The 27,378-nt window shown below is 45.0% G+C and overlaps 1 protein-coding gene, 1 long non-coding RNA gene and 1 pseudogene across 2 annotated transcripts; all 3 read left to right on the top strand.

Moving 5' to 3' along the window:
• Positions 1-2,820: 2,820 nt before the first annotated feature.
• Positions 2,821-6,484, top strand: LOC123110317 (uncharacterized). The gene is made up of 2 exons (XR_006453291.1): positions 2,821-5,550; positions 5,825-6,484. It is a non-coding gene; the product is annotated as an uncharacterized lncRNA (long non-coding RNA).
• A 1,458-nt stretch (positions 6,485-7,942) lies between these two features.
• Positions 7,943-8,575, top strand: LOC123115607 (uncharacterized). Its single transcript, XM_044536727.1, has 2 exons — positions 7,943-8,204; positions 8,288-8,575. Exons 1-2 carry the CDS (start codon positions 8,010-8,012, stop codon positions 8,546-8,548), a joined length of 456 nt encoding a protein of 151 aa, XP_044392662.1. The 5' UTR covers positions 7,943-8,009; the 3' UTR covers positions 8,549-8,575.
• A 2,016-nt stretch (positions 8,576-10,591) lies between these two features.
• LOC123114614 (disease resistance protein Pik-2-like) lies at positions 10,592-12,029 on the top strand (annotated as a pseudogene).
• The last annotated feature ends 15,349 nt before the right edge of the window (positions 12,030-27,378 follow it).

Genomic DNA, 27,378 nt, shown 5'->3' with positions numbered 1-27,378 from the left:
GAAACACGCCCATGGTGTTTCCGTGTTTGATCAGGGGCAATAGCTCCTGTGCGACACATTTGAGGTGAATTGGCAAGAGTGCGACGTTGTTCGAGCGAATGGCTGTGGTGCGACAATTTTGAGCAAGTAAATAGCCCACGCACGACATGGCTGTTAAACTGAACTGATGCCCTCGTTAGCTGTTGGGGGCTGGACCCACCACTTATCCACGTAAGCGCTGGACCCACCACTTATCCACGTAAGCGCGGGACCCACCACTTGTCTACTCGCAGGACCCACCTCCTCGCAGCTAGAAGAGACGAGCGTCTGTGCCCGTCCGCCCGCCGCCGCCCATTCATCCCCTTTCCCCAATCTTTCTCTTCTCCGACGACCTAGCGCAAATGTCTACCTCCTCCGCCACGCACTCAAAATGGTGACAGTATGGACTAGTGTTGTTCACAAGGTGCCCTGACTGCCCACGCGCAGACCCTCTTAAACGGTTGGTCACTAAGAGGGATGACAATGGCAATCTTGGGCGGGAATTTGTGAAATGCTTGAGCAAACCAATGGCAGGAAGGGATGGCAAGGTAGATCTCAGTTCTTAGCCCGTTCTTTCGCTGTCTTTTGCTCTGATTTGTCCATATTTTGTTTTTTCTCCTCGAATTTGGGATTTAGGGTTCGTGTTGTTCTTTTCAGATCTTGAAGAAATGTTACCATTTCGAGTGGATTGATGAATATGTTGATAGGATTCAGTTTGAGGGCTACGATGATTCGAGCGTGGCCGCAACCTGGGAGCTCAATTTGGGTGGGGTGCCGCCGATTGCTGTGGAGAATATGGGGAGCTCGGGCGGAGGGGCGTGCAGAGTCGTGCCGATGGCGATGTATGCGCGCAATGCTGAACTGCATGCGGAGTCCGAACTGACCGAGCAATTGAAGAAGATCAAGAAACATGTAATGCAGATAATCGATTTGCAGAAACAAGCAAAAATCATGGCAGGGGGTTCTATTGTTGTATCATTGCTCTGTTTTTATTTTATTTGTTGTTCATCCGTCATTAGAATGGGCATTTAGGCCTGTCAGGGTAGAGGATGTGATCTGTGCGCCATGCCCCGTTCTGAATCGTTTTTCTTTGTGACGAGAGGGCTCCGTCCTGGACCTTGACTGAAGTACTGACACAACATGGAAACATCTCATTTGTTAACATAGTATAGGACTGGGAAAACATGAATTTTATTTTATAATCAAGGAAAAATATACGTATATATTAATTGGTCGGTCCCAGGAGGAATCTAGTTTTACCCGCTCCTTTTTTTCCAGTTGTTTTTGCTTGCTCCTTTGCCATAAGCCATTTGGCGTGGGACTGATTTAGCTGTCTAATTAAGCTTATGATAACCCAAAATGAAAATAACGTTTAGCTGGCACCACGATTTAAGACATCTCAAACTTGTGAGTTTCCAAGATTTGCGGCAGCAACTTAACCTTTTCAATTTTTTGTGAAATTTTAGTGTTTCGAACAAGGCCTGAGTGAAGTTTAGAAATTACAAGCGAAAACCACGAGATGCTCACTACAGTACATAGACGTATTTTAGTTACTGTCAAAAAAGGTACTACTACTGAACAAATGATAGTGATGAATTTGTTTTTTGAGATGGCAGTGATGAATAGGCATATAAGCTAAGGGAAAAGCTGGTGATCAACCGACCAATCTTTCACTAACATCCGCCGGGTCTTACGTCTGCCACACGTCTTCATGGGTCCATGCCACCGCATCTCCATTCATGCTTATCTCCACTAAAATGCTAGCCACATATATTCTTGGAACTGAGCACTAGTTTCAAAAGGCAGACCGCAACAAGCGGTTTGTTGCAGACCCACCAGGAAGGAACCGCGTGCGTGAGGAAGGGCAACGACGACAACACAGCCTCCACTGGCGGTGGCCTCCCCGACCATGGCGGGGCGACTAGGGCGGCCGGGCCCGAGCGGTCGTCGCCGGAGCCACCCAGGTGCCGACGGGAAGAGCCATGCCGCCTACGCCGCGAAGTGATCCCAGTCGAAGCTCCCTCCGCCGGTGGCGAAGCGGGTGTAGGACCAGCGCCACAACACTGTCGGGTCGGCCTCGCGCAGTGGAAGCCGTCCATGCCCGCCAGAGCGTGCATATAAGTTTCTGCAACAACGACGGAGTTGGAAAACGCCGACAGCAACGACGATGGTGCGCTACAACATCCTTTCATTGCAAAAAATTCTGCAACATCATCCATGTTGCAAAAGTTCTTTCTGCAACATCATCTCTGTTGCGAAAAAATAAAGCTGCAGAAAAACATCTGTTACAATTTTTTCTGCAACATGTGCTCTGTTGCAAAGGTTTCTGCAACATTGTCTCTGTTGCAATAGTGAGGACAGAGCTAGATCGTTCGATAACGCCGGATCTAACGGCTGTCGAGGCGGCGGATCTTGTCGACGCGTAGCATAACCCATAAGCTAAGCAGGAGTCCAACACTATTATTACCACCACATGCATAGGGGTTATGGGACATAGGGTGCTAAATGGCCCCTAATAGCTTGCCCTTGTCATGCCAGAATCATGATGATCTGGTCTACAATACTTGCAAAATTAACCTCCTCCTTGAATCATGCTAACTGACATAGAGCTAGGCAAATTGACAGGTCATACCCTACATGCACTTTGGCATGCTAGAATCATGATGACTCGGCCTAATATGCTTCACAAATTAACCTCGACCGTGAATCATGACCAATGATATAGCACTAGTCAGCTATGCAAATTGGCAGGTCAATCCTACGGCAGGACAAAATCTTTGGCTTGTGTGTAGAATGCATAAGCCATAGCCCGATCACTCGGTTCGATCTGGTCGCTCCGTCTTGAATCCGACGGTAGTCCGTGAGTGAGTTGGCATTAGTCAACAAGTATACCTCAGTTTCTCTCTCCGACTCTCCCTCCCTGCCGGGGCCCGACGCGCCACCTCGCCGCGGCGGGGAAACCATCCCGGCGCCTTCCTCGCCGCCGGCATGCTGTCCGAGGCGCTCGTCGTTCTCGCGCGCGTCCGCAGCGGCGGGAAAATGCCCAGCCTCTCCCGGCTCGCGACGCTGCTGCGCCTGCTGTTCTGTGAGGGCAGCGTCCAGGCCGCGTGGAAGGTGTTCGTGGAAATGACCGCGATGGGGCCACGGTCGAGCCTTGCCATTTTCAACGCCATGATCCTACGGTTATGCCACAGGGGATCTTCCCTGTAGCTGCGGGATTGCTCGGTGTCATGTGGAGATTCCATGGTATCCCTGATGCTATACCATCCTGATCAAGGGTCACTGCGTGTTTGGGCGGGCAGGGGATGCTTTCGAGCTGTTTGACAAAATGCACAAGTCAGGGTGCGAGCCAACTGTTTTCACGTATAAATTTTTGGTGAATGCACGGTGTCATGAATTCATGATGGAGGCAAGGAGCTCGTTAGATGAGATGGTGACGGTGGGGGTTGAAGCAAATACAACCACCTTCAATGTTTGAATCGATTGGTATGCAAAGCTGGACGGATGGACGAGTCTGATGCTGCCTGCTGAGAGATGAAGGCGAGGGGATTGTTGCCAGATTGCTGCACTTTCAACATTCTTTCTGCTTGAGCATACAAGTTATAAAGGCTGTGCACTTAGCACATGAGCAGGAGGAGCTGTATGAAATGTCTGGTTCACAGATATCATCGGACAGTATAGATATGGTGATCTGTAGGCTTTTTGGGGATGGACGATTGGATGATGCCCGGCACCTTGTGTGTAGTGCAGTTGAGCAGGGTGTTCCAGTGAGCGCTGCAGGCTTTAATGCTTTGATTGCTGCATATAGCAAGGTGAGATTTGAAGAAGAAGCTCTTGAGTTATATGGACTTATGCAATCAAGGAAGACTAGATTATGCACAATTTCTGCTAGAACATATGATTAGTAAGGGATATTCTGTTGGTACCTCATTTACCGTTTACATGGATTCATCCTTCAGGTCTGGTAATGTAGAAGATGCCTTGAAATGCTGGGATGATATGGTGAAAGTTAGTGTGCAACCTGATTTTATCGCCTTCTCTGCATATATCAGTGGCCTTTGCAGATTAGATTATGTAAATGAGGCTTATCCGGCATTTGTGGAGATGCTAAGAGGAGATCTTGTTCTAAACAATATTACATAAAACTCTCTCATATCTGCGTTTTGTAGGCTCGGCCATGTGGCTGAAGCACTGAACCTAGAGCAGAAGATGAGGCAGAGTGGTCTTGTTCCTGATGTTTTCAGAAGCAACATTCTGATGATGGTTTTTGCACAGAAGGAAGGTTGGATATGGTGAATAAACGTTTCTTGGAAGTACACAGTAGTGGCTTAACTCCTGATGTGGTGACGTACAATACAATTATTAATGCATATTGCCAGGTGAAAACTGCCATGATTTTCATGAACAAGATGCTTGCAGATGGCTGTGATCCAGATATTTTCACATATAGTACTTGAATTCATAGCCTCTGCAACAACCAGTCGATGAATTAAGCAGCAAGAGTGCTGGATGAACTTGTTGTTGTTGGTTGCACACCTAATTCAGTTACGGAGTGCATGCAACACACTGATGGACGGCATTTGCAGTGATGTCCTTGATTGAGCTATGATTCACACTGGTAACCTGATTAAGATGGCTTTTTAACCGAACACCATCACAGTTAATGTTTTCTTTTCTCATTTCTGCAATCAAGGTTTTGGAAGGCGGGCCCTTGTGTGGGCTGAGAAGCTCAGAGAAAATTCTTTTGCTTTTGATGACGCTACAATGAATATGCTTGACTGGGCTTTCAAGGAGATGGAGGATGGCCCCCAGGATAGCATTGCTGATATTGACAAGTGTATGTTTCTCGAGTTCTTAATGCTCATATCGTACACCACTATGAGCACTACAATCAAAGTTATTGATCCTGCTGGAAGTAACACAATCAAAGTTTTGGATACTGGATAGCCAAATTTCATAGTCACATGAGCTACTTGAAAACATGAGCCACACAATCAAAGTTTTTGGTGTTGATAAGGGATGCCAGTACATCTCCAGCCTGGAGAAGTTGAGGAGAAGAATCCTGCCAGTGCTTCCATGCCATCCCTCAACCCACTCTGCTTAGTGCTGGCCTCGCGATCCGCATTGATGAGGGGGCTGCAGATCAGGGAGCGCCTGAAGATCGCCGCACTCGGGCTGCAGTTGGACCAACAAGGATGATCTTGTCCACGGCGAAGATGAAGTTCAGAAGAGGACTTTAAAGTACAACCTGTGGCATGGACAGAGTCAAGGAAGTGTTAACTTGCATCAAGGCATGAGAGAATTTGCTCTTTCCTCCTTATTTTTTTGATTATATTTCTTTTTCCTAATATTTATATGTACTTGATCGGCGCTATGTACTTGGTCTGAAGGAAGCTTTTTCCTGTTTTTGCACTTTTGGATCTTATGTTGTTTCGGTCATGATGGCTCAGATATCAGAATAAGGAGATGAAGGTACAGGAATATGAGAGCTGCCAGAAATCAAAATTTGAAGCCAAGATGAGCCATGCAGAGGTCAATTAACCTGCAGTTGCTGAACTTGTTGCATTATTCAGAGAGTATGAGTATGATCAAACCTTAACCTGTGAAACAAAGCCAGCTGTCTGGTAGCAACTTTGAATAAACGCTAAACCTTAACCTGTGAAATAAATCCCAGCTGGTCCGTAACAATTTCAAATCACCACCCAAACCATAGGAGGAAAACTCTTATCTGCACCCGGGCCTTCAGTTTTCATTGTTTGTAGTATGCATCTTCTTGCAGAATGTAACTGTGCAAAGTTCATTTCAGGTGCAGGTTGACCAATCGAAGGCGCATGCATAGATTAGTCTCACAAAGAGGCCATCTACCCTGAGCCACAAGTTGGAGGGCAAGGGCGAGGTGGAACCGGCAGGCATGCCTGGTTGGCGCAGCAAGGAGAGCAGCTTGGAGACTGGATGCGTGCTGTCCTGCTGTCCCGCTTCCAGTGCTGCAGCCGGTTTCTCTGATGGAAAAAGAAAAAAATTCAGACCGTCTATGAGATGTATCCTGCCTGAAGAATCCTGAAAATCTCAGTGCCAACCTGGGACAAGATGTTCAGATAATGCAACTAACTCTGAAGAAATCGTTATTTTTGAGGAATCGGCAGGTGAGCTGCTCCTAAGATTAATGGAAGGGGTAACATTAGAAAGCTAGCCAGACAAGCAAGGGCAAAGCATGAACAAATAGAAGAACTACTCTTGCGGCATCAAGCTCTTGGCACCAGCCAGAGGGGATCGTCTAGCACGGAAGACCATCACAGGTTTAATTGAACCAGTGTAGTCTGAGTAGCTGAAACTTTGGCTGCTTTCTACAGTCTGAATATGGCTGTGAAGTGAGCTACACGAATACCAGGACTTCTCGTTAACCATCATTTTGTTTTTAGCAGACCGATCTTCAATTTTGGTAGCTAATACGAGAGAGCTTCATTGATCCAGAGCTCACCTACACAAGTCGGAGATGCCAGTTCATAACAATCTCTCCTCATCTTTGAAACCTGGAAGCTATGCAGGATCACGTGGCGCAGCAAAGAGCGGTGTGCCGTTTCTAATTCCAGCAGGGTGTCCTCCCTTTCTTCTAAGCTTGCATGGTCTTGGTTTGGTTTAGTACCTTCTTTTCTTCCTTCATTTCTTGAGAAAGGACTGTATTCATTGAATTTGGGCTCAGCAACTCAGAGGTTGAAAATAATGTCGGCCGTTGGCAACGGTGGAGGAACAAAATGACCGGCGCGGCTGTACGTGCTCACTCTCCAGCTGCCACAGTTTTTGCCCACAATCGATGACGGCAGCCCCTCCGCCCCCTACCCGGCCACCAACCTCCTGTGGCAAAATTTCGTGTTTTGACCCTTTTTACAAAGAAATTCGAGATTTGACCCCTGTCTGAAACTATTTCGGGATCTGACCCTGTTGACTACCGCCAGGAGGGCCGGCGGTAGGTTTGCACGTCCTACCGCCATCAGCAGTGGCGGTAGGGCCTCTAACGGCGACTGACGGCCGTCAGCGCGTACTGACGGGGGAAAGGGCCTACCGCCACAGTCTTAGGCGGTAGGGTTCGGTGGCCTACCGCCCGAGGTGGTGGCGGTAGGTACCGAAGAGGCAAGTGATGCTGCGGGCGGGCCCTACCCCACCCACCAGCCCGTTCTTCCTCCTCCCCTCGACTCGAACAGAGTCGAGCGCCGCCTCTCTCCTCATCCCGATCCCCTCCCTCGATCTCCCTCTTCCCTCCATCATTTTCGCGGATCTTTGGGGCAAATCGAAGAGGCCGGTAAGCTCCTCCATTCCCTCCAATCAGTTTTCGCAATGGTTTTTTATTTTTGAAGTTATTTTTGGCACTAGGTACAACCTAGGTTTTGGTGTTGATTTTTTTATGATGTTTTAGTTGTTTAGGAGCATATGATTTAGTAGTAGGCCTATGTGAGGATGTGTGGGTGAAACAATTGCAAGATATGTGAGGATATGTTGGTGAATGCATATATGATGGTCCATTTTATTTTGTGATGTATATATGAATTTATGTTGGTGAATGCATATATGATGGTCCATTTTATTTTGTGATGTATATATGAATTTTATAAGAAATCTTTTTGTATGTTGAATGCAAGATTGTGAGGATAAAGGCATAACAAAATTCGTAGATGGTTAATGTATTGCAAATTTGTGAAGATGTATGTTTTGCAAAATTGGTAGGTGGTTAATGCATAGTGTGAAAATGTGTGTATTTCTATTTCATATAGTTGCAAATGTATGAACCCTAGGTTTAGTCCTTCTTACAGCCATACGAGGAACCCTCCCTAGTTGATATGATGAACCCTAGAACCTAGATGAACCCTAGATTTAGTCTTTCTTATAGCCATATGTGATGATTTATTGTGTGAATATTGTAGATATTTGTTTTGCTTGCATTAGAACAAATATTGATGTTTAATTAACTTTATCCAATCAATGCTTATATAAGGAACATGGCGCCACCACCACCACTTGATGAGGATGATGACTATGAAGACCCACTTGAGGAAGCCATCTGTGCTCAAAGAGTGAGGCTGAGCAAACGGGAGGTGTGCAACCTATGGGACAACTTTCTGCCACGTGCTGAGTTGATCGGGGCGCCATTCGTGACCCGTCTGACAAGTACCATGATCGATCGACATGTCATGGTATGTTATTAGTGTAGAATCCAAGGAATTGTTAATAGTTTAAATAATCCATACTTATCAATTGATATGTTTTTCTTATTCAGAAATTGCCAAAGAGCCTATCTGAGAGTTGTGGCATCGAGGCTGATGAAGAAGACTATGCTGGAATACGCCTTACCGCAAGGGGCCTCGTCACTACTTGTGCGTACGGCGTGGAAACGGACGGTCGCACACATTTAAGCACAGATGGGTGGAAGAGCTTCCTCGTTGACAAGAATCTTCATGTTGGACAGGCCATCCTTATTACTATCAGGAAGACCAACCGTCAAGGCTTGAAGATGATGATCGTCATCGATATCATTTAAACTATATATGCGTGTGGCTGCTGATGATCGTCATGTTTGATTGCTACCTATTTTGGCTTCGTGAAACTATTTGGATGTGATCAAACTATGTTATGTTTATGTCTATGAAATTGTGATCAAACTATGTTATGTTTATGTTTATGAAATTATGATCAAACTATGTTATTTGGTACTAGTTTCTTAATCTGTAATGGCAAAACTAATTATGCTTATGTCTATGAAATTGTGCCTATTGGTTCTTATGTTCAGGGCCCTTGCATATTTCTATGAAATTGTGATCAAACTATTTGGATGTCTATGAAATTGTGATCACACTATTTGGATGTGATCAAACTTCTTATGTCTACAAAATTTTACACAAAACAGAATCAGGTAAGTACCGTACTACAACTTCGACCATGACCTTCCTTCACTGCCTTGCCGCACAGATGGCCGTCGTTATTTGGCCCTTGCACTTGAGCTATTCGATGAAATGCCATGCACGATGTTGACATCGAGATATGGTGTCAGCAGTGCTCCCCATGCCTCAGTAAATCTTATCCTCAGGCTTATCTCTGCTGAAAAACTTTTTTCATTCATTCATAGCTCTCGAGTCTCAGCTAAGCTTTGCTCTCTGATGCTGCCAACTAATTTATTTTCGGAAATGTTAACGCCCACATGTGTGGGCGTTTGCACATCGCCCACACGCCTCCATCACCACTCATTTTGCCACGTATGAATAGATGACATCAGCAGATTTTTTTTTGGTTTTCGGCTTAAAAATGTTGTATCTCCTAAATAAAAAAGCGAACTAAAAATCCGTTTTCACCATTAAATCTGTCTCGACGAGATCTTGAAAACCAGACACCATGTTGATATGTTTCGACGAATTTTTTTTTTGCCAGAAGTTGCCATGATGTTTACACTGCAGTTGCCATAGGGCTTAAACTAAAGTTGTCATGCGGCAATTTTAGTTTGTAGATCATGGCAATTTTAGTATTTTGATGATGGCAACTCCAGTACTTTGACCATGAAAATTATTTTTTGTATGAACCATGATAATTTTACGTGCATGTATCATGGCAATTTTAGTTTATGGTTCATGACAAGTCTATTTTCTTAATTCCCCGTTTTATAAATGCTAAAATTTACTTTTAAATGTAGAAGAAAATAGCTGAAACATATCATGGCAACTTCAGTGTAAACATCATGGCAATTCATATGCAATAGACATGGCAACTTTTAATTCAAATTTTTTTTCATCAAAACATATCAACATGTCATCTAGTTTCAAAGATCTCATCGCGAGAGATTTAATGGTGAAAACGGATTTTCAATCGAATTTTTCGTTTAAGAGATAAAACATTTTAAAAACTGAAAATCCAAAAAGATTCCTGCATGCATGCATGCGATGACGTGGCAATATGTTTACATTAGAGACGTGTGGTGCGTCTCCCTTCCTGCCACACGTGTGGCAGTTAGCGCGGCCCTTTATTTTTCTTGATCTTCCATCGTCGGATGATGCTAATATCTTTCCCATTCCCTTCATGAGCATGATCAGATTCTATATGCTCTATATTATACTCCCTCCTTCTTAAAATAAGTGTCTCAACTTTGTACTAGCTCTAATGCAAATTTGTACTAAGCTCAAGACACTTATTTTGGGACGGAAGAAGTAGTAATATAAGTACTGCACTAAATCGCGGCTTAGCCATGTACCTATGGATGTCGACATCTCCTTGAGTGCCATTATGTCTCTAGTTTATTAGTATTGTAGTAGGTACATACAAAGACTGTCATTTGATTCCTAAACTAAGCGTTCTGCTGAAGAGTGGGTGGTACTTACAGTCTATAAAAATGATGGACCAGGGTCAACATGTGATATGTGCCCAATAAACTAGTAGATCCGATGTCCCTGTGTCAGACATTGTTGAGTGATTCCAGGCATAATTTTCTTAATCTCACATACAAGCTTCTTAACATCCATCTGCGAGCTGCATGCACCTGCAAACACTACAACCGGCTAATTATCATATCAGAGTTTGATCTAGCAAGCTAGCGAGGATGGAGGTCATGATCGGGGTGATGAGCACCCTCCTGCCCATGCTTGGCAACCTGCTCAAGGAGGAGTATAAGCTGCAGAAGAACACCAGGGGCGAGATCAAGTTCCTCAAAGCCGAGTTAGAGAGCATGGAAGCTGTCCTCATCAAGGTTTCGGAGGCACCACTGGATCAGCCACCTGACATTCAGGTCCAAGCTCTGGGCTAGGGATGTCAGGGGCCTGTCTTATGAGATCAAAGACATCATTGACAAATTCCTGGCGCTCCTTGAGTGTTAGCAGCAGAAGGAGCCGCACAGCTTCATGGGTTTCATCCACAAGCATCGACATGCTGACAAAGGGGAACATCCGAAGATTGGCATCGATATCAAAGATGTCCAGAGCCGCATCAAGGAGTTCAGCGAGAGGCGTGATAGGTACTTAGGAACCACGTTTATTCCCCACGTTATTTACGAGATGTTACAACCATCCTCAGTTCCTGATTATTAATTCATTGTACTGTTGACTAAGGCAGCTAAAGAGTTCTGAAATCACATACTACAATAGCTTTAATACATACATGGCCTTTTGGTATTCCCTCTTAGGTACTTCGTTCTTATCGATGACATATGGGATAAATCTGCGTGGACAAATATTAGATGTGCTCTGATTGATAATGAATGTGGTAGTAGAGTAACTGCAACAACTTGCACTCTGGACGTTGCCAAATAAATTGGTGATGTTTATCAGCTTAAACCTCTTTCAATTAGTGATTCAAGAAAGTTATTCTACCAAATAATATTTGGAACTGGGGAGTGGGGACATGCGACCTCCTGTTCAGTTGAGTGAATTAAGTGTGAACATTTTACGCAAATCTGGCGGAGTACCATTAGCTATCATTACACTAGCTAGTATGTTAGCTAGTAATAAGGAACCTGAAAATACTTGTACATACTGGTCGTAGGTGTACCAATCTATGGGTTCAGGGCTAGAAAATAATCCCTGACCTGGAGAACATGTAAAGGATACAATATGTAAGTTACTGTGACCTACCTACAAACCTTAAGACTCGTTTATTGTATCTAAGTTTGTATTCAGAGGATTATATTTTTGAAACCAAAGAACTCACATGGAAATGATGGTCGAAGGATTTGTTCATGAAGAGCATGGAAAGAACTTGTATAAAGTATGAGATGACTACATTGATGAGCTCATTAACAAAAGCTTGGTCCAACCAATGGGTATAAATACTGCTAGTAAGGCGAGATCATGTCGTTTACATGATATGGTGCTTGACCTTATCACTTTCTTGCCAAACGAGGATAACTTCCTGACAACAATGGTTGTCAGCAGCCTAGGTCACTACCAAGCAATGTCTGTCGACTATGTCTCCAAAGCAGTAAAGAAGAGGATGTCAAGCAGATGCCAACCATGCACAGTCAATATCTAGGTTCAAGCAAGTGAAACAACGAAGACCGTCTTACAACCGGGACCCACTCATTCAATCCACCCATGATGCACGAAGCTTTCTTTCTATGGATCTTAGTATCATTAAAGATAGCCAAAATTCAACAATCAATTTTACTTACTACTAAAGAAATTTGAAGATGGTCCCAACTATTGTGGACCCTATACCCGCAAAAAAACTATTGTGGACCCTCCATTATGATCCGAGGGTCTAGACTAAACGTGGTGACCTATAATTACCTTAGGTCACCCAACCCTCTTGAATAGTGTTAAAAAAATCTCTTGAGTAGGGTTTTATATTTGTTAAGTGTTAGATAAAAGAAAACACTATAAATTGGAAACGATGAATTGATAGTATGAAATATAATACTGTATATTTCTGCCATATGGAGAATCTTCGAGTAAAATTAAACTGTATATTCTCCTCTCTTTTTTGCTAGAAAGTTCCTCAATGTACTTAACCATATGTATGTGTTTTTCTACAACCATAATAACTTATGGAAAGAAGAAATTTATTTTTATTTTTTCTCATGTCATGTTATTATGTGGTGTCACAATATTTCCTTAATACATCATAACATTTGATGGTTCGATAATGTTAATTAGCAAATATGTAATGACTGAATTTGCGTGTAAGTCGATTTTGTGGAAGGAGGAATGGTTGTAGGAGAAAAAGTTGGAGGAAGAAGAAGGAAGGGCGGTTGTCGGATCTTAATCTAATGACCCAGAAAATTGACTTACCCAAAATAAAAATTTAGGCGACTTGTGTATAGCCAATCCCAAAAAAAAGGGTACAATGACGAACTTCAAGAAACAAAGTACATGTGTTGTCATAGAAATTAGCATAGTTCGTCCCATTTGTTGCAAGGCAAAGAAAATCCTGGAAAACATCTAGATGTCGTCCATCCATCTCTTGTATTTGAATTTCTTATCACTTGCAAAGCCAATATAGTTTGAGGCCGGAGCCAGAGATCTAGAGAGAGAGATTCCAATGTACCGGTGATTTGTGAAAGGACTTTTTGGGAGCGAGATGCCAAGGCAAATATTTTCGCATGACACTGAAGGAAATATGCCCAAGAGGCAATAATAAAGTTGTTATTTATATTTTCTTATATCATGATAAATGTTTATTATTCATGCTAGAATTGTATTAACCGAAAACTTAATACATGTGTGAATACATAGACAAAACAAAGTGTCCCTAATATCACTACAAAAAAAAAGACACATCCGTGACATTTTGGGCCGAACGAAATTTTTTTCTGTCATACATATGGCATTTCTATGACGATAATTGTGACAAAACCCGGTATGATTATAGATGTGGTGGGCTCCTACTTCTATGACAAAAAATCATGACAAAAGATGGGCTTTTCGTCTTGGGCGGGCCGGAGACGCAGCTGCATGACATTCTTTGGGCCGTCCATAACGGAAAAAACCATGGTAGAAGCGAGGGGGAGGAAAATTTCGGGAAGTTGCCGGTTACGGTGGGAGGTCGGGGGCGGAGCGACGCGCGTTTCTCTCGTACGTACGCGCGTGTGTGCGAGGCATTGGCTCTAACTGAAGCCGAGCGAGGCGTTGGGCTCTAACTGAACCCGAGCGATTGCACTGTAGGCTACGCGTTACTGAACCCGAGCAATCGATCGATGGCTGTTAACTGAATCCGATGGAGCGATTCCTTCGCTACTGCTGCTAACTAAAGCCGATCGATGCTGCCTCTAGGATGAACAGTGAGCGTTGCGGGGGGGGGGGGGGGTGGATGAACAGTGAGCGGTGACATTGCCTCTGGATGAACAGGAACCCGTGGTGTGGAGGGCTGGATGAATAGTAGACGGTGGAGGGGTGGCCGTGGAGGGGTGGTTGAACAGGACCCCGTGGTGTGGAGGGCTGGATGAACAGTAGACGGTGGAGGGGTGCCCGTGGAGGGGTGGTTGAACAGTAGCCGGTGGAGTAGCACGCGGTGGAGGCTGGATGAACAGGAGCCCGTGGAGGCTGGAGGAGGTCGACGGTGGAGATGAACAGTATCCCGTGGAGTCCTGTTTTGCGGTACGCCACACCCCTCCCCCCATTTCGACCGTAGCGCTCCAACACAAGTCCGTTTCGTCCATTTTGCGGTACGCCACACCCCTCCCGATGAACAGGACCCCCGTTTCGACCGTAGCGCTCCAACACAAGTCCGTTTCGTCTGTTTTGCGGTACGCCACACCCCTCCCGATCAACAGGACCCCCGTTTCGACCGTAGGAGGTCCGTTTCGTCCGTTTTGTTGTACGCCACACCCCTCTCGATCAACAGGACCCCCGTTTCGACCGTAGGAGGTCCGTTTCCTCCGTTCTGCGGTACACCAGGCCTCGTTTCCATTGCATATTCCGTCCAAGCCGGTTGCCTCCCACGCGTTCTGTTGCCTCCCGATGCACACGACGCATTCCGTTGCCTCCCCATGAACACGACGCATTCCATTGCCTCCCCATGAACACGAGCCCTCGCCGTACGTATGCGCGACTAGGCGTTCGAGACCCCGCCCGTATGTACACATACGTGGCCGTATTTTCTTTCTTGCACCCTGGCCTCTGTACGTACGTGTACATGCTACGTGCGCGCCTCTACTACGACACATGCGCGCCTGTACTACGACACGTGCGCGCCTCTACATCGACCAGTATATATGTACATACAAGTTCGCGACCAGAATGACAACGCTACGTACGCTTCAACCAGGTGGGTCCCGACTGTCATGCAGTTCCTTGCATGCGAAAATGTAGCTGGTGGGTCCCAGCAGTCAGAGGGGCGAATCGTTTTTTTTGTCCGGATGCACTTCCTTTGCGTGCGAAGATGTAGCTGGTGGGTCCCAGCAGTCAAGGGGGCGAATCGTTTTTTTTTGCCCGGACGCACTTGCTTGCGTGCGAAGATATAGCTGCTGGGTCCCAGCAGTCAGGGGGGCGAATCGTTTTCTTGCTCGGACGCACTTCCTTGCATGCGAAGGTGTAGCTGGTGGGTCCTAGCAGTCAGGGGGGAAACGTTTTTTTCGCTAAATATGGTGGCCCGTCCGGTGGGTCCCCACTGTCAGGTAGAGGAATAACTATTTTGCGCGTAATAAGGAGGCACTTCCTTGCGGCGGCCGTGGACCCAGCTGTCAGCCTCTCCACGTACAGTCCACGTCCGATGGAAGCCGTTCCTTGACTGTTGGGGAACGTAGTAATTTAATTTTTTTTCATACGCACACGCAAGATCATGGTGATGCATAGCAACGAGAGGGGAGAGTGTTGTCCATGTACCCTCGTAGACCGAAAGCGGAAGCGTTATAACAACGCAGTTGATGTAGTCGTACGTCTTCACGGCCTGACCGATCAAGCACCGAAACTACGGCACCTCCGAGTTCTAGCACACGTTCAGCTCGATGACATCCCTCGAACTCCGATCCAGCCGAGTGTCGAGGGAGAGTTCCATCAGCACGACGGTGTGGTGACGATCCTGATGTTCTACCGACGCAGGGCTTCGCCTAAGCACCGCTATGATATTATCGAGGTGGATTATCCTGGAGGGGGGCACCGCACACGGCTAATAGATCCAAAGGATCAATTGTTGTTGTGTCTAGAGGTGTCCCCCTGCCCCTGTATATAGAGGAGCAAGGGGGGAGGGGGCGGTCGGCCTAGGAGGGGCGCGCCAAGGGGAGTCCTACTCCCACCGGGAGTAGGACTCCCTCCTTCCTTGTTGGTGTAGGAGAAGGGGGGAAAGAGAGGGAGAGGAGGAAGGAAAAGGGGGCCGCACCCCTTGTCCAATTCGGACCAGAGGGGGGCTGCGCGCCTCCTTCCTTTCGGCCTCTCTCCTCTATTCCCGTATGGCCCAATAAGGCCCATATACTCCCCGGTGAATTCCCGTAACTCTCCGGTACTCCGAAAAATACCCGAATCACTCGAAACCTTTCCGAACTCCGAATATAGTCGTCCAATATATCGATCTTTACGTCTCGACCATTTAGAGACTCCTCGTCATGTCCCTGATCTCATCTAGGACTCCGAACTCCTTCGGTACATCAAAACTCATAAACTCATAATAAAACTATCATCGAAACCTTAAGCGTGCGGACCCTACGGGTTCGAGAACAATGTAGACATGACCGAGACACGTCTCCGGTCAATAACCAATAGCGGAACCTAGATGCTCATATTGGCTCCCACATATTCTATGAAGATCTTTATCGGTCAAACCGCATAACAACATACGTTGTTCCTTTTGTCATTGGTATGTTACTTGCCCGAGATTCGATCGTCGGTATCTCAATACCTAGTTCAATCTCGTTACTGGCAAGTCCCTTTACTCGTTCCGTAATACATCATCTCGCAACTAACTCATTAGTTGCAATGCTTGCAAGGCTTAAGTGATGTGCATTACCGAGAGGGCCAAGAGATACCTCTCCAACAATTGGAGTGACAAATCCTAATCTTGAAATACGCCAACTCAACAAGTACCTTCGGAGACACCTGTAGAGCTCCTTTATAATCACCTAGTTACATTGTGACGTTTGGTAGCACACAAAGTGTTCCTCTGGTAAACGGGAGTTGCATAATCTCATAGTCATAGGAACATGTATAAGTCATGAAGAAAGCAATAGCAACATACTAAACGATCAAGTGCTAAGCTAACGGAATGGGTCAAGTCAATCACATCATTCTCCTAATGATGTGATCCCGTTAATCAAATGACAACTCTTTTGTCCATGGCTAGGAAACTTAACCATCTTTGATTCACGAGCTAGTCAAGTAGAGGCATACTAGTGACATTATGTTTGTCTATGTATTCACACATGTATTATGTTTCCGGTTAATACAATTCTAGCATGAATAATAAACATTTATCATGATATAAGGAAATAAATAATAACTTTATTATTGCCTCTAGGACATATTTCCTTCAGTCTCCCACTTGCACTAGAGTCAATAATCTAGTTCACATTAGCATGTGATTCAACACCAATATTCACATCTGTATGTGATTAATACCCACAGTTCACATCGTCATGTGATCAACACCCAAAGGTTTACTAGAGTCAATAATCTAGTTCACATCGCTATGTGATTAACACCCAAAGAGTACTAAGGTATGATCATGTTTTGCTTGTGAGAGAAGTTTAGTCAACGGGTCTGTCACATTCAGAGCCGTATGTATTTTGCAAATATTCTATGTCTACAATGCTCTGCACGGAGCTACTCTAGCTAATTGCTCCCACTTTCAATATGTATCCAGATTGAGATTTAGAGTAATGTGGATCGGTGTAAAAGCTTGCACCGATGTAACTCTTTACAACGGGATCTTTTATCACCTCCATAAGCGAGAAGTATTTCCTTAGTCCTCACTAAGGATATTTTTGACCGCTGTCCAGTGATCTACTATTAGATCAAAATTGTATTCTTTTGCCAAACACAGAGCAAGGTATACAATAGGTCTGGTTCACAACATAGCATACTTTATAGAACCTATGACTGAGGCATAGGGAATGACTTTTCATTCTCTTTCTATTTTCTGCCATGGTCGGGTCTTGAGTCTTACTCAACTTCACACCTTGCAACACAGGCAAGAACTCCTTCTTTGGCTGTTCCATTTTGAACTATTTCAAAAAAATTATCAAGGTATGTACTCATTGAAAAATCTTATCAAGCGTCTTGATCTATCTATATAGATCTTGATGCTCAATGTGTAAGCAGCTTCACTGAGGTCTTTCTTTGAAAAACTCCTTTAAAACACTCCTTTATGCTTTTGCAGAAAATCCTACATCATTTCCAACTAATAATATGTCATTCACATATACTTATCAGAAAGGCTGTAGTGCTCCCACTCACTTTCTTGTAAATACAGGCCTTTCCAAAAGTCTGTATAAAACCATATGCTTTGATCAACTCATCAAAGCGTATATTCCAACTCCGGGATGCTTGCACCAGTCCATTGATGGATTGCTAGAGCTTGCACAATTTGTTTAGCACCTTTAGGATTGATAAAACCTTCTGGTTGCATCATATACAAGTCTTCTTTAATAAATCCATTAAAGAATGCAGTTTTGACATCCTTTTGCTAGATTTCATAAAATGTGGCAATTGCTAACATGATTCAGACAGACTTAAGCATCGCTACAGTTGAGAAAATCTCATTGTAGTCAACGCCTTGAACTTGTCGAAAACCTTTTTGCGACAAGTCAAGCTTTGTAGATAGTAACACTACCATCAGCATCTGTCTTCCTCTTGAAGATCCATTTATACAATATGGCTTGCCAATCAGCAGGCAACTCCACCAAAGTCCACACTTTGTTTTCATACATGGACCATATCTCAGATTTCATGGCCTCAAGCCATTTCGCGGAATCTGGGCTCATCATCGCTTCCTCATAGTTTAAAGGTTCATCATGGTCTAGTAACATGACTTCCAGAACAGGATTACCGTACCACTCTGGTGCGGACTGTACTTTGGAAGACCTACGAGGTTTTGTAGTAACTTGATCTGAAGTTTCATGATCATCATCATTAGCTTCCTCACTAATTGGTGTAGGAATCACTGGAACTGATTTCTGTGATGAACTACTTTCCAATTCGGGAGAAGGTACAAATTACCTTATCAAGCTCTACTTTCCTCCCACTCACTTCTTTCGAGAGAAACTCCTTCTCTAGAAAGGATCCATCTTAGCAACGAATAACTTGCCTTCGGATCTGTGATAGAAGGTGTACCCAATAGTTACCTTTGGGTATTCTATGAAGACGCACTTCTCCGATTTGAGTTCGAGTTTATCAGGTTGAAAACCTTTTTCATATAAGCATCGCAACTCCAAACTTTAAGAAATGACAACTTAGGTTTTCTGCTAAACCATAGTTCATACGATGTCGTCTCAACGGATTTAGATGGTGCCCTATTAAACGTGAATGCAGCTGTCTCTAATGCACAAACGTTAGTGGTAAAACCGATAAGAGACATCATAGATCGCACCATATCTAATAAAGTAATGTTATGACGTTCGGACACACCATTAAGCTATGGTGTTCCAGGTGGCATGAGTTTGTGAAACTATTCCACATTGTTTTAATTGAAGACCAAACTCGTAACTCAAATATTTGTCTCCGCGATCAAATTGCAGAAACTTTATTTTCTTGTTACGATGATTCTCCACTTCACTATGAAATTCTTTGAACTTTTCAAATGTTTCAGACTTGTGCTTCATTAAGTAGATATACTCATATCTGCTCAATTCATCTTGTGAAGGTCAGAAAATAACGATACCCGCCACGAGCATCAACACTCATTGGACCGCATACATTGGTATGTATTATTTCCAATAAGTCACTAGCTCGTTCCATTGTTCCGGAGAACAGAGTTTTAGTCATCTTGCCCAAAAAGCACGGTTCGCAAGCATCAAATGATTCATAACCAAGAGATTCCAAAAATCCATCTTTATGGAGTTTCTTCATGCGCTTTACACCGATATGACCCAAACGGCAGTGCCACAAATAAGTTGCAGTATCATTATCAACTTTGCATCTTTTGGCATAAATATTATGAATATGTGTATCACTACAATCGAGATCCAATAAACTATTTTCATTGGGTGTATGACCATCAAAGGTTTTATTCATGTAAACAGAACAACAATTATTCTTTGATTTTAAATGAATAACCGTATCACAATAAACATGATCAAATCATATTCATGCTCAACACAAACGCCAAATAACATTTATTTAGGTTTAACACTAATCCTGAAAGTATAGGGAGTGTGCGATGATGATCATATCAATCTTGGAACCACTTCCAATACACATCATCACTTCACCCTCAACTAGTCTCTGTTTATTCTGTAATTCCTGATTCGAGTCACTAATTTTTAGCAACCGAACAAGTATCAAATACTCAGGGGATACTATAAACACTAGTAAGGTACACATCAATAACCTATATATCAAATATACCCTTGTTCTCTCTACCATCCTTCTTATCCACCAAATATTTAGGGTATTTCCGTTGACCATCCTTTGCAGTGTAAGCACTCAGTTTCAGGCTTTGGTTCAGTTTTGGGCTTCTTCGCGGGAGTGACAACTTGCTTGCCATTCTACTTGAAGTTCCCTTTCTTTCCCTTTGCCCTTTTCTTGAAACTAGTGGTCTTGTCAATCATCAACACTTGATGCTCTTTTCTTGATTTCTACCTTCGTCGATTTCAGCATCACGAAGAGCTCGGGAATCGTTTTCGTCATCCCTTGCATACTATAGTTCATCACAAAGTTCTACTAACTTGGTGATGGTGACTAGAGAACTCTGTCAATCACTATCTTATCTGGAAGATTAACTCCCACTTGATTCAAGCGATTGTAGTACCCAGACAATCTGAGCACATGCTCACTAGTTGAGCGATTCTCCTCCATCTTTTAGCCATAGAACTTGTTGGAGACTTCATATCTCTCAACTCGGGTATTTGCTTGAAATATTAAATTCAACTCCTGGAACATCTCATATGGTCCATGACGTTCAAAACGTCTTTGAAGTCCCGATTCTAAGCCGTTTAAGCATGGTGCACTAAACTATCAAGTAGTCATCATATTGAGCTAGCCAAACGTTCATAACGTCTGCATGTGCTCCTGCAATAGGTCTGTCACCTAGCGGTGCATCAAGGACATAATTCTTCTGTGCAGCAATGAGGATAAACCTTAGATCATGGATCCAATCCGCATCATTGCTACTAACATCTTTCAACACAATTATCTCTAGGAACATATAAACATATGAAAAGCAACAACGCAAGCTATTGATCTACAGCATAATTTGCAAAATACTACCAGGACTAAGTTCATGATAAATTTAAGTTCAATTAATCATATTACTTAAGAACTCCCATTTAGACAGACATCTCTCTAGTCATCTAAGTGATCACGTGATCCAAATCAACTAAACCATGTCCGATCATCACGTGAGATGGAGTAGTTTCAATGGTGAACATCACTATGTTGATCATACTACTATATGATTCACGTTCGACCTTTTGGTCTCCATGTTTCGAGGCCATATCTATTATATGCTAGGCTCGTCAAGTTTAACCTGAGTATTCCGCGTGTGCAACTGTTTTGCACCCGTTGTATTTGAACGTAGAGCCTATCACACCAGATCATCACGTGGTGTCTCAGCACGAAGAACTTTCGCAACGGTGCATACTCGGGGAGAACACTTCTTGATAATTTTTAGTGAGAGATCTACCGTCAACCAAAGCAAGATAAGATGCATAAAGGATAAACATCACATGCAATCAATATAAGTGATATGATATGGCCATCATCATCTTGTGCTTGTGATCTCCATCTCCGAAGCACCGTCGTGATCACCATCGTCACCGGCGCGACACCTTGATCTCCATCGTAGCATCGTTGTCGTTACGCCATCTATTGCTTCTACGACTATCGCTACCGCTTAGTGATAAAGTAAAGCAATTACAGGGCATGTCATCTCATACAATAAAATATAGCATCGCGTCTTGACCATATCACATCACAACATGCCCTGCAAAAACAAGTTAGACGTCCTCTACTTTGTTGTTGAAAATTTTACGTGGCTGCTACGGGCTGAGCAAGAACCGTTCTTACCTACGCATCAAAACCACAACGATAGTTCGTCAAGTTAGTGCTGTTTTAACCTTCGCAAGGACCGGGCGTAGCCACACTCGGTTCAACTAAAGTTGGAGAAACAGACACCCGCTAGTCACCTGTGTGCAAAGCACGGCGGTAAAATCAGTCTCGCGTAAGCGTACGCGTAATGTCGGTCCGGGCCGCTTCATCCAAAAATACCGGTGAACCAAAGTATGACATGCTGGTAAGCAGTATGACTTGTATCACCCACAACTCACTTGTGTTCTACTCATGCAAATAACATCAACGCATAAAACCTAGGCTCGGATGCCACTGTTGGGGAATGTAGTAATTTTAAAAAAATTTCCTACACACACGCAAGATCATGGTGATGCATAGCAACGAGAGGGGAGAGTGTTGTCCATGTACCCTCGTAGACCGAAAGCGGAAGCGTTATAACAATGCGGTTGATGTAGTCGTACGTCTTCACGGCCCGACCGATCAAGCACCGAAACTACGGCACCTCCGAGTTCTAGCACACGTTCAGCTCGATGACGTCCCTCGAACTCCGATCCAGCCAAGTGTCGAGGGAGAGTTCCGTCAGCACGACGGCGTGGTGACGATCTTGATGTTCTACCGACGCAGGGCTTCGCCTAAGCACCGCTATGATATTATCGAGGTGGATTATCGTGGAGGGGGCACCGCACACGGCTAAGAGATCCAAAGGATCAATTGTTGTTGTGTCTAGAGGTGCCCCCTGCCCCCGTATATAAAGGAGCAAGGGGGAGGGGGCGGTCGGCCTAGGAGGGGCGCGCCAAGGGGAGTCCTACTCCCACCGGGAGTAGGACTCCCTCCTTCCTTGTTGGAGTAGGAGAAGGGGGGAAAGAGGGGGAGAGGAGGAAGGAAAAGGGGGCCGCACCCCTTATCCAATTCGGACCAGAGGGGGGCTGCGCGCCTCCTTCCTTTCGGCCTCTCTCCTCTATTCCCATATGGCCCAATAAGGCCCATATACTCCCCGTCGAATTCCCGTAACTCCCCGGTACTCCGAAAAATACCCGAATCACTCGGAACCTTTCCGAACTCCGAATATTGTCATTCAATATATCGATCTTTATGTCTCGACCATTTCGAGACTCCTCATCATGTCCCTGATCTCATCCGGGACTCCGAACTCCTTCGGTACATCAAAACTCATAAACTCATAATAAAACTGTCATCGAAACCTTAAGCGTGCGGACCCTACGGGTTCAAGAACAATGTAGACATGACCGAGACACGTCTCCGGTCAATAACCAATAGCGGAACCTGGATGCTCATTTTGGCTCCCACATATTCTACGAAGATCTTTATTGGTTAAACCGCATAACAACATACGTTGTTCCTTTTGTCATCGGTATGTTACTTGCCCAAGATTCGATCATCGGTATCTCAATACCTAGTTCAATCTCGTTACTGGAACGTTTCTTTACTTGTTCCGTAATACATCATCTTGCAACTAACTCATTAGTTGCAATGCTTGCAAGGCTTAAGTGATGTGCATTACCGAGAGGGCCAAGAGATACCTCTCCAACAATTGGAGTGACAAATCCTAATCTCGAAATACACCAACTCAACAAGTACCTTCGGAGACACCTGTAGAGCTCCTTTACAATCACCCAGTTACGTTGTGACGTTTGGTAGCACACAAAGTGTTCCTCTGGTAAACGGGAGTTGCATAATCTCATAGTCATAGGAACATGTATAAGTCATGAAGAAAGCAATATCAACATACTAAACGATCAAGTGCTAAGCTAACGGAATGGGTCAAGTCAATCACATCATTCTCCTAATGATGTGATAACGTTAATCAAATAACAACTCTTTTGTCCATGGCTAGGAAACTTAACCATCTTTGATTCACGAGCTAGTCAAGTAGAGGCATACTAGTGACACTATGTTTGTCTATGTATTCACACATGTATTATGTTTCTGGTTAATATAATTCTAGCATGAATAATAAACATTTATCATGATATAAGGAAATAAATAATAACTTTATTATTGCCTCTAGGGCATATTTCCTTCATTGACCACGTTGACCATGCCGCACCGAGAGCACCAGGGCGGTGGACGACGGAGAGGCCTAGGAAGGGGACGACGTGGAGCCGGGGAAGACGCGGCAGTGGATGCCCACGCGTAGAGGAGTACGGGGGTTCACTGGTTCGCTGCGGTGTGAGGCTGCCGTCGCCACAGAATAACAGGGGGTGTGGGTGAGTAGAGGGATGGCCTGGCCAGTGGTGGGAGTAGTAGGAGGCGGTGATGCCTCCACCGCATCGCAGCCGGCCACGGGAGGCAGGAGCACGAGGCACGACCGGCTGGAGCAAGAAGACCAGAGGTTGAAGAAGCACAACGACCGTTGGATGGACATCGTACGGTCACTGGAGTTAGAATCGTGCATATTGACTAAGTTGACAAAGCCCCCGTCCCCGTCAACTTAGTAGGCCCACAAGTCAGCCTGCCACTATACTAGGTCCCAACTAACAGGGGAGTATTTATTTTTTTGTGCGTAATAAGGAGGCACTTCCTTGCGTACGAAGATATAACTGGTGGGTCTGAGCTGTCAGAGCCGGCCGCGGGGAGGAGGGAGCAGGCAGTCCCGCCGGCGCTTGTTTGAGCGGCTGGAGCAGGAAGAGCAGAGATTGAAGAAGCATGACGGTCATTGGATGGCCATCTAACAGTCACTGCTTGTGCGTCAACCTTTTTCTAGGAAAGCCTCAAATCTGTGGAAAACAACATACAACCCATCTGCCATTATTTTTAATAATTTACAGCCCATTTGCTAATTCTTAAGGTTTTTTTGGAGCCCATATTCTTTTTGTTAGCATTACAGCCCATATTGTGGCCACGGTTAAAAACTTATACGAAATTTTGCATATTTCGGTGCGGTCCGAACTGTTTTTAATCCCGAAATTTCGACTCACATTCAAACTGATTTAAAAAATAAATGTATATCAATATAAAATCCAACAAATTCTCCACGCATGAAAATGTAATTTAAAATCTCAAAATAAAAAAAGATATTTGAACTAACTGCCGGTTTGATGTGTTTTAAAAATGTACAACCCATTTCTCATTACTGATGGGCCATTTTCTCGGCCAGCCGAATGAAAGCTCTCCTTGTCTTGAAAGATTTGCAGCCCAACAGGCCTGACAAAGCGACTTACTTGGCAAATCACAAAAAAACTAGGCTGTGGCCGTGGACCTAGTTGTTAGCCTCTACACGTATAGTACTCTCCCGACGGAATGTCGTTGACCACATTGACCACGCCGCGCCGAGAGCACCAAGGCGGTGGACGACGGTGAGGCCTAGGAAGGGGACGACGCGGAGCCGGGGAAGACGCGGTAGTGGATGCCCACGCGGAGAGGAGTACCAGGGTTCACTGGTTCGGCTGCGGTGTGAGGCTGCCGTCGCCGCAGGGCCTGGCTAGCAGTGGGAGTAGTAGGGGGCGATGATGCCTCAACGGTAGCACAACCGGCCACTGGAGGCAGGAGCAGGCGGTCTCCCCGACGCTGGTTTGGGCGGCTGGTGCAAGTGTTGGAAATATGCCTTAGAAGCAATAATAAATTAGTTATTATTATTATATTTCCTTGTCCATGATAATCGTTTATTATCCATGCTATAATTGTATTGATAGGAAACTCAGATACATGTGTGGGTACATAGACAACACCAAGTCTCTAGTAAGCCTCTAGTTGACTAGCTCGTTGATCAATAGATGGTTACGGTTTCCTGACCATGGACATTGGATGTCGTTGATAACGGGATCACATCATTAGGAGAATGATGTGATGGACGAGACCCAATCCTAAGCCTAGCACAAAGATCGTGTAGTTCGTATGCTAAAGCTTTTCTAATGTGAAGTATCTTTTCCTTAGACCATGAGATTGTGCAACTCCCGGATACCGTAGGAATGCTTTGGGTGTACCAAACGTCACAACGTAATTGGGTGGCTATAAAGGTGCACTATGGGTATCTCCGAAAGTGTCTGTTGGGTTGGCACGAATCGAGACTAGGGTTTGTCACTCCGTGTAACAGAGAGGTATCCCTGGGCCCACTCGGTAGGACATCATCATAATGTGCACAATGTGACCAAGGGGTTGATCACGGGATGATGTGTTACAGAACGAGTAAAGAGACTTGCCGTTAACGAGATTGAACAAGGTATCGGGATACCGACGATCGAATCTCGGGCAAGTACAATACCGCTAGACAAAGGGAATTGAATACGGGATTGATTGAACCCTCGACATCGTGGTTCATCCAATGAGATCATCATGGAACATGTGGGAGCCAACATGGGTTTCCAAATCCCGCTGTTGGTTATTTGCCGGAGAGTTGTCTCGATCATGTCTTCGTGTCTCCCGAACCTGTAGGGTCTACACACTTAAGGTTCGATGACGCTAGGGTTATAAAGGAAGTTTGTATGTGGTTACTGAATGTTGTTCGGAGTCCCGGATGAGATCCCGGACGTCACGAGGAGTTCCGGAATGGTCCGGAGGTAAAGATTTATATATGGAAAGTTGTTGTTCGGGTTCTGGAAAAAGTTCGGTTTTTTCCGGTATTGTACCGGGAAGCTTCCAAAAGGTTTCGGAGGATTCCGGAGGGGTCCGAAGGTCCGGAAAATGTGCCACCACGTCCAATACAGCAGCATGGGCTGTAAGGGGGCGCCCTAGCCTTAATGGGCCAGGGGCACCAGCCCCCCCAAGGCCCATGCACATGGGAGAGGGGAAACCCTAAGGGGGAGGGCCTCCACTTGACTTGGGAGGCACTCCTCCCCCCCTTGGCCGATGCCCCCTCCTCAGAATTGATCTGAGGGGACCAGCCCCCCTCTCCCTTGCCCCTATATATATATGTGGGGGGTGGGAGGGCAGCCGCACCCCAAGTTCTGGCGCAGCCCTCCCACTCTCCCAAGTCCTCCTCCTCTCCCGTGGTGCTTGGCGAAGCCCTGCAGGATTGTCACGCTCTTCCACCACCACCACACCATTGTGCTGCTGCTGGACGGAGTCTTCCTCAACCTCTCCCTCTCTCCTTGCTGGATCAAGGCATGGGAGATGTCACCGGGCTTTACGTGTGTTGAATGCGGAGGTGCCGTCCGTTCGGCACTAGGATCTCCAGTGATTTGGATCACGACGAGTACGACTCCTTCAACCCTGTTCTCTTGAACACTTCCGCTTAGCGATCTACAAGGGTATGTAGATGCACTCTCCTTCCCATTGTTGCTAGTCTCTCCATGGATAGATCTTGGTGATGCGTAGAATTTTTTTGATTTCTGCTACATTCCCCAATAGTGGTATCAGAGCTAGGTCTATTGCGTAGATTCTTTGCACGAGTAGAACACAAAGTAGTTGTGGGTGTTGATTTTGTTCAATATGCTTACCGTTACTAGTCCAATCTTGATTCGGCGGCATTGTGGGATGAAGTGGCCCGGACCGACCTTACACGTACACTTACATGAGACAGGTTCCACCGACTGACATGCACTTGTTGCATAAGGTGGCTAGCGGGTGCCAGTCTCTCCCACTTTAATCGGATCGGATTCGATGAAAAGGGTCCTTATGAAGGGTAAATAGAAATTGACATATCACGTTGTGGTTTTTGCGTAGGTAAGAAACGTTCTTGCTAGAAACCCATAGCAGCCACGTAAAACATGCAAACAACAATTAGAGGACGTCTAACTTGTTTTTGCAGGGTTTGCTATGTGATGCGATATGGCCAAGAAGA

This window comes from Triticum aestivum, chromosome 5B, assembly GCF_018294505.1.
Source record: "Triticum aestivum cultivar Chinese Spring chromosome 5B, IWGSC CS RefSeq v2.1, whole genome shotgun sequence".
NCBI lineage: Eukaryota > Viridiplantae > Streptophyta > Magnoliopsida > Poales > Poaceae > Triticum > Triticum aestivum.
The sequence above is the reverse complement of the archived record's forward strand: the minus strand, read 5'-3'. Positions and strand labels throughout refer to the sequence as shown.

Coding starts and splice junctions, on each gene's coding strand:
- LOC123115607 (XM_044536727.1), top strand. CDS start 8,010: ATGGCGCCACCACCACCACTTGATGAGGATGATGACTATGAAGACCCA. Junction 8,205..8,287: donor TGATCGATCGACATGTCATG/GTATGTTATTAG, acceptor TTTCTTATTCAG/AAATTGCCAAAGAGCCTATC.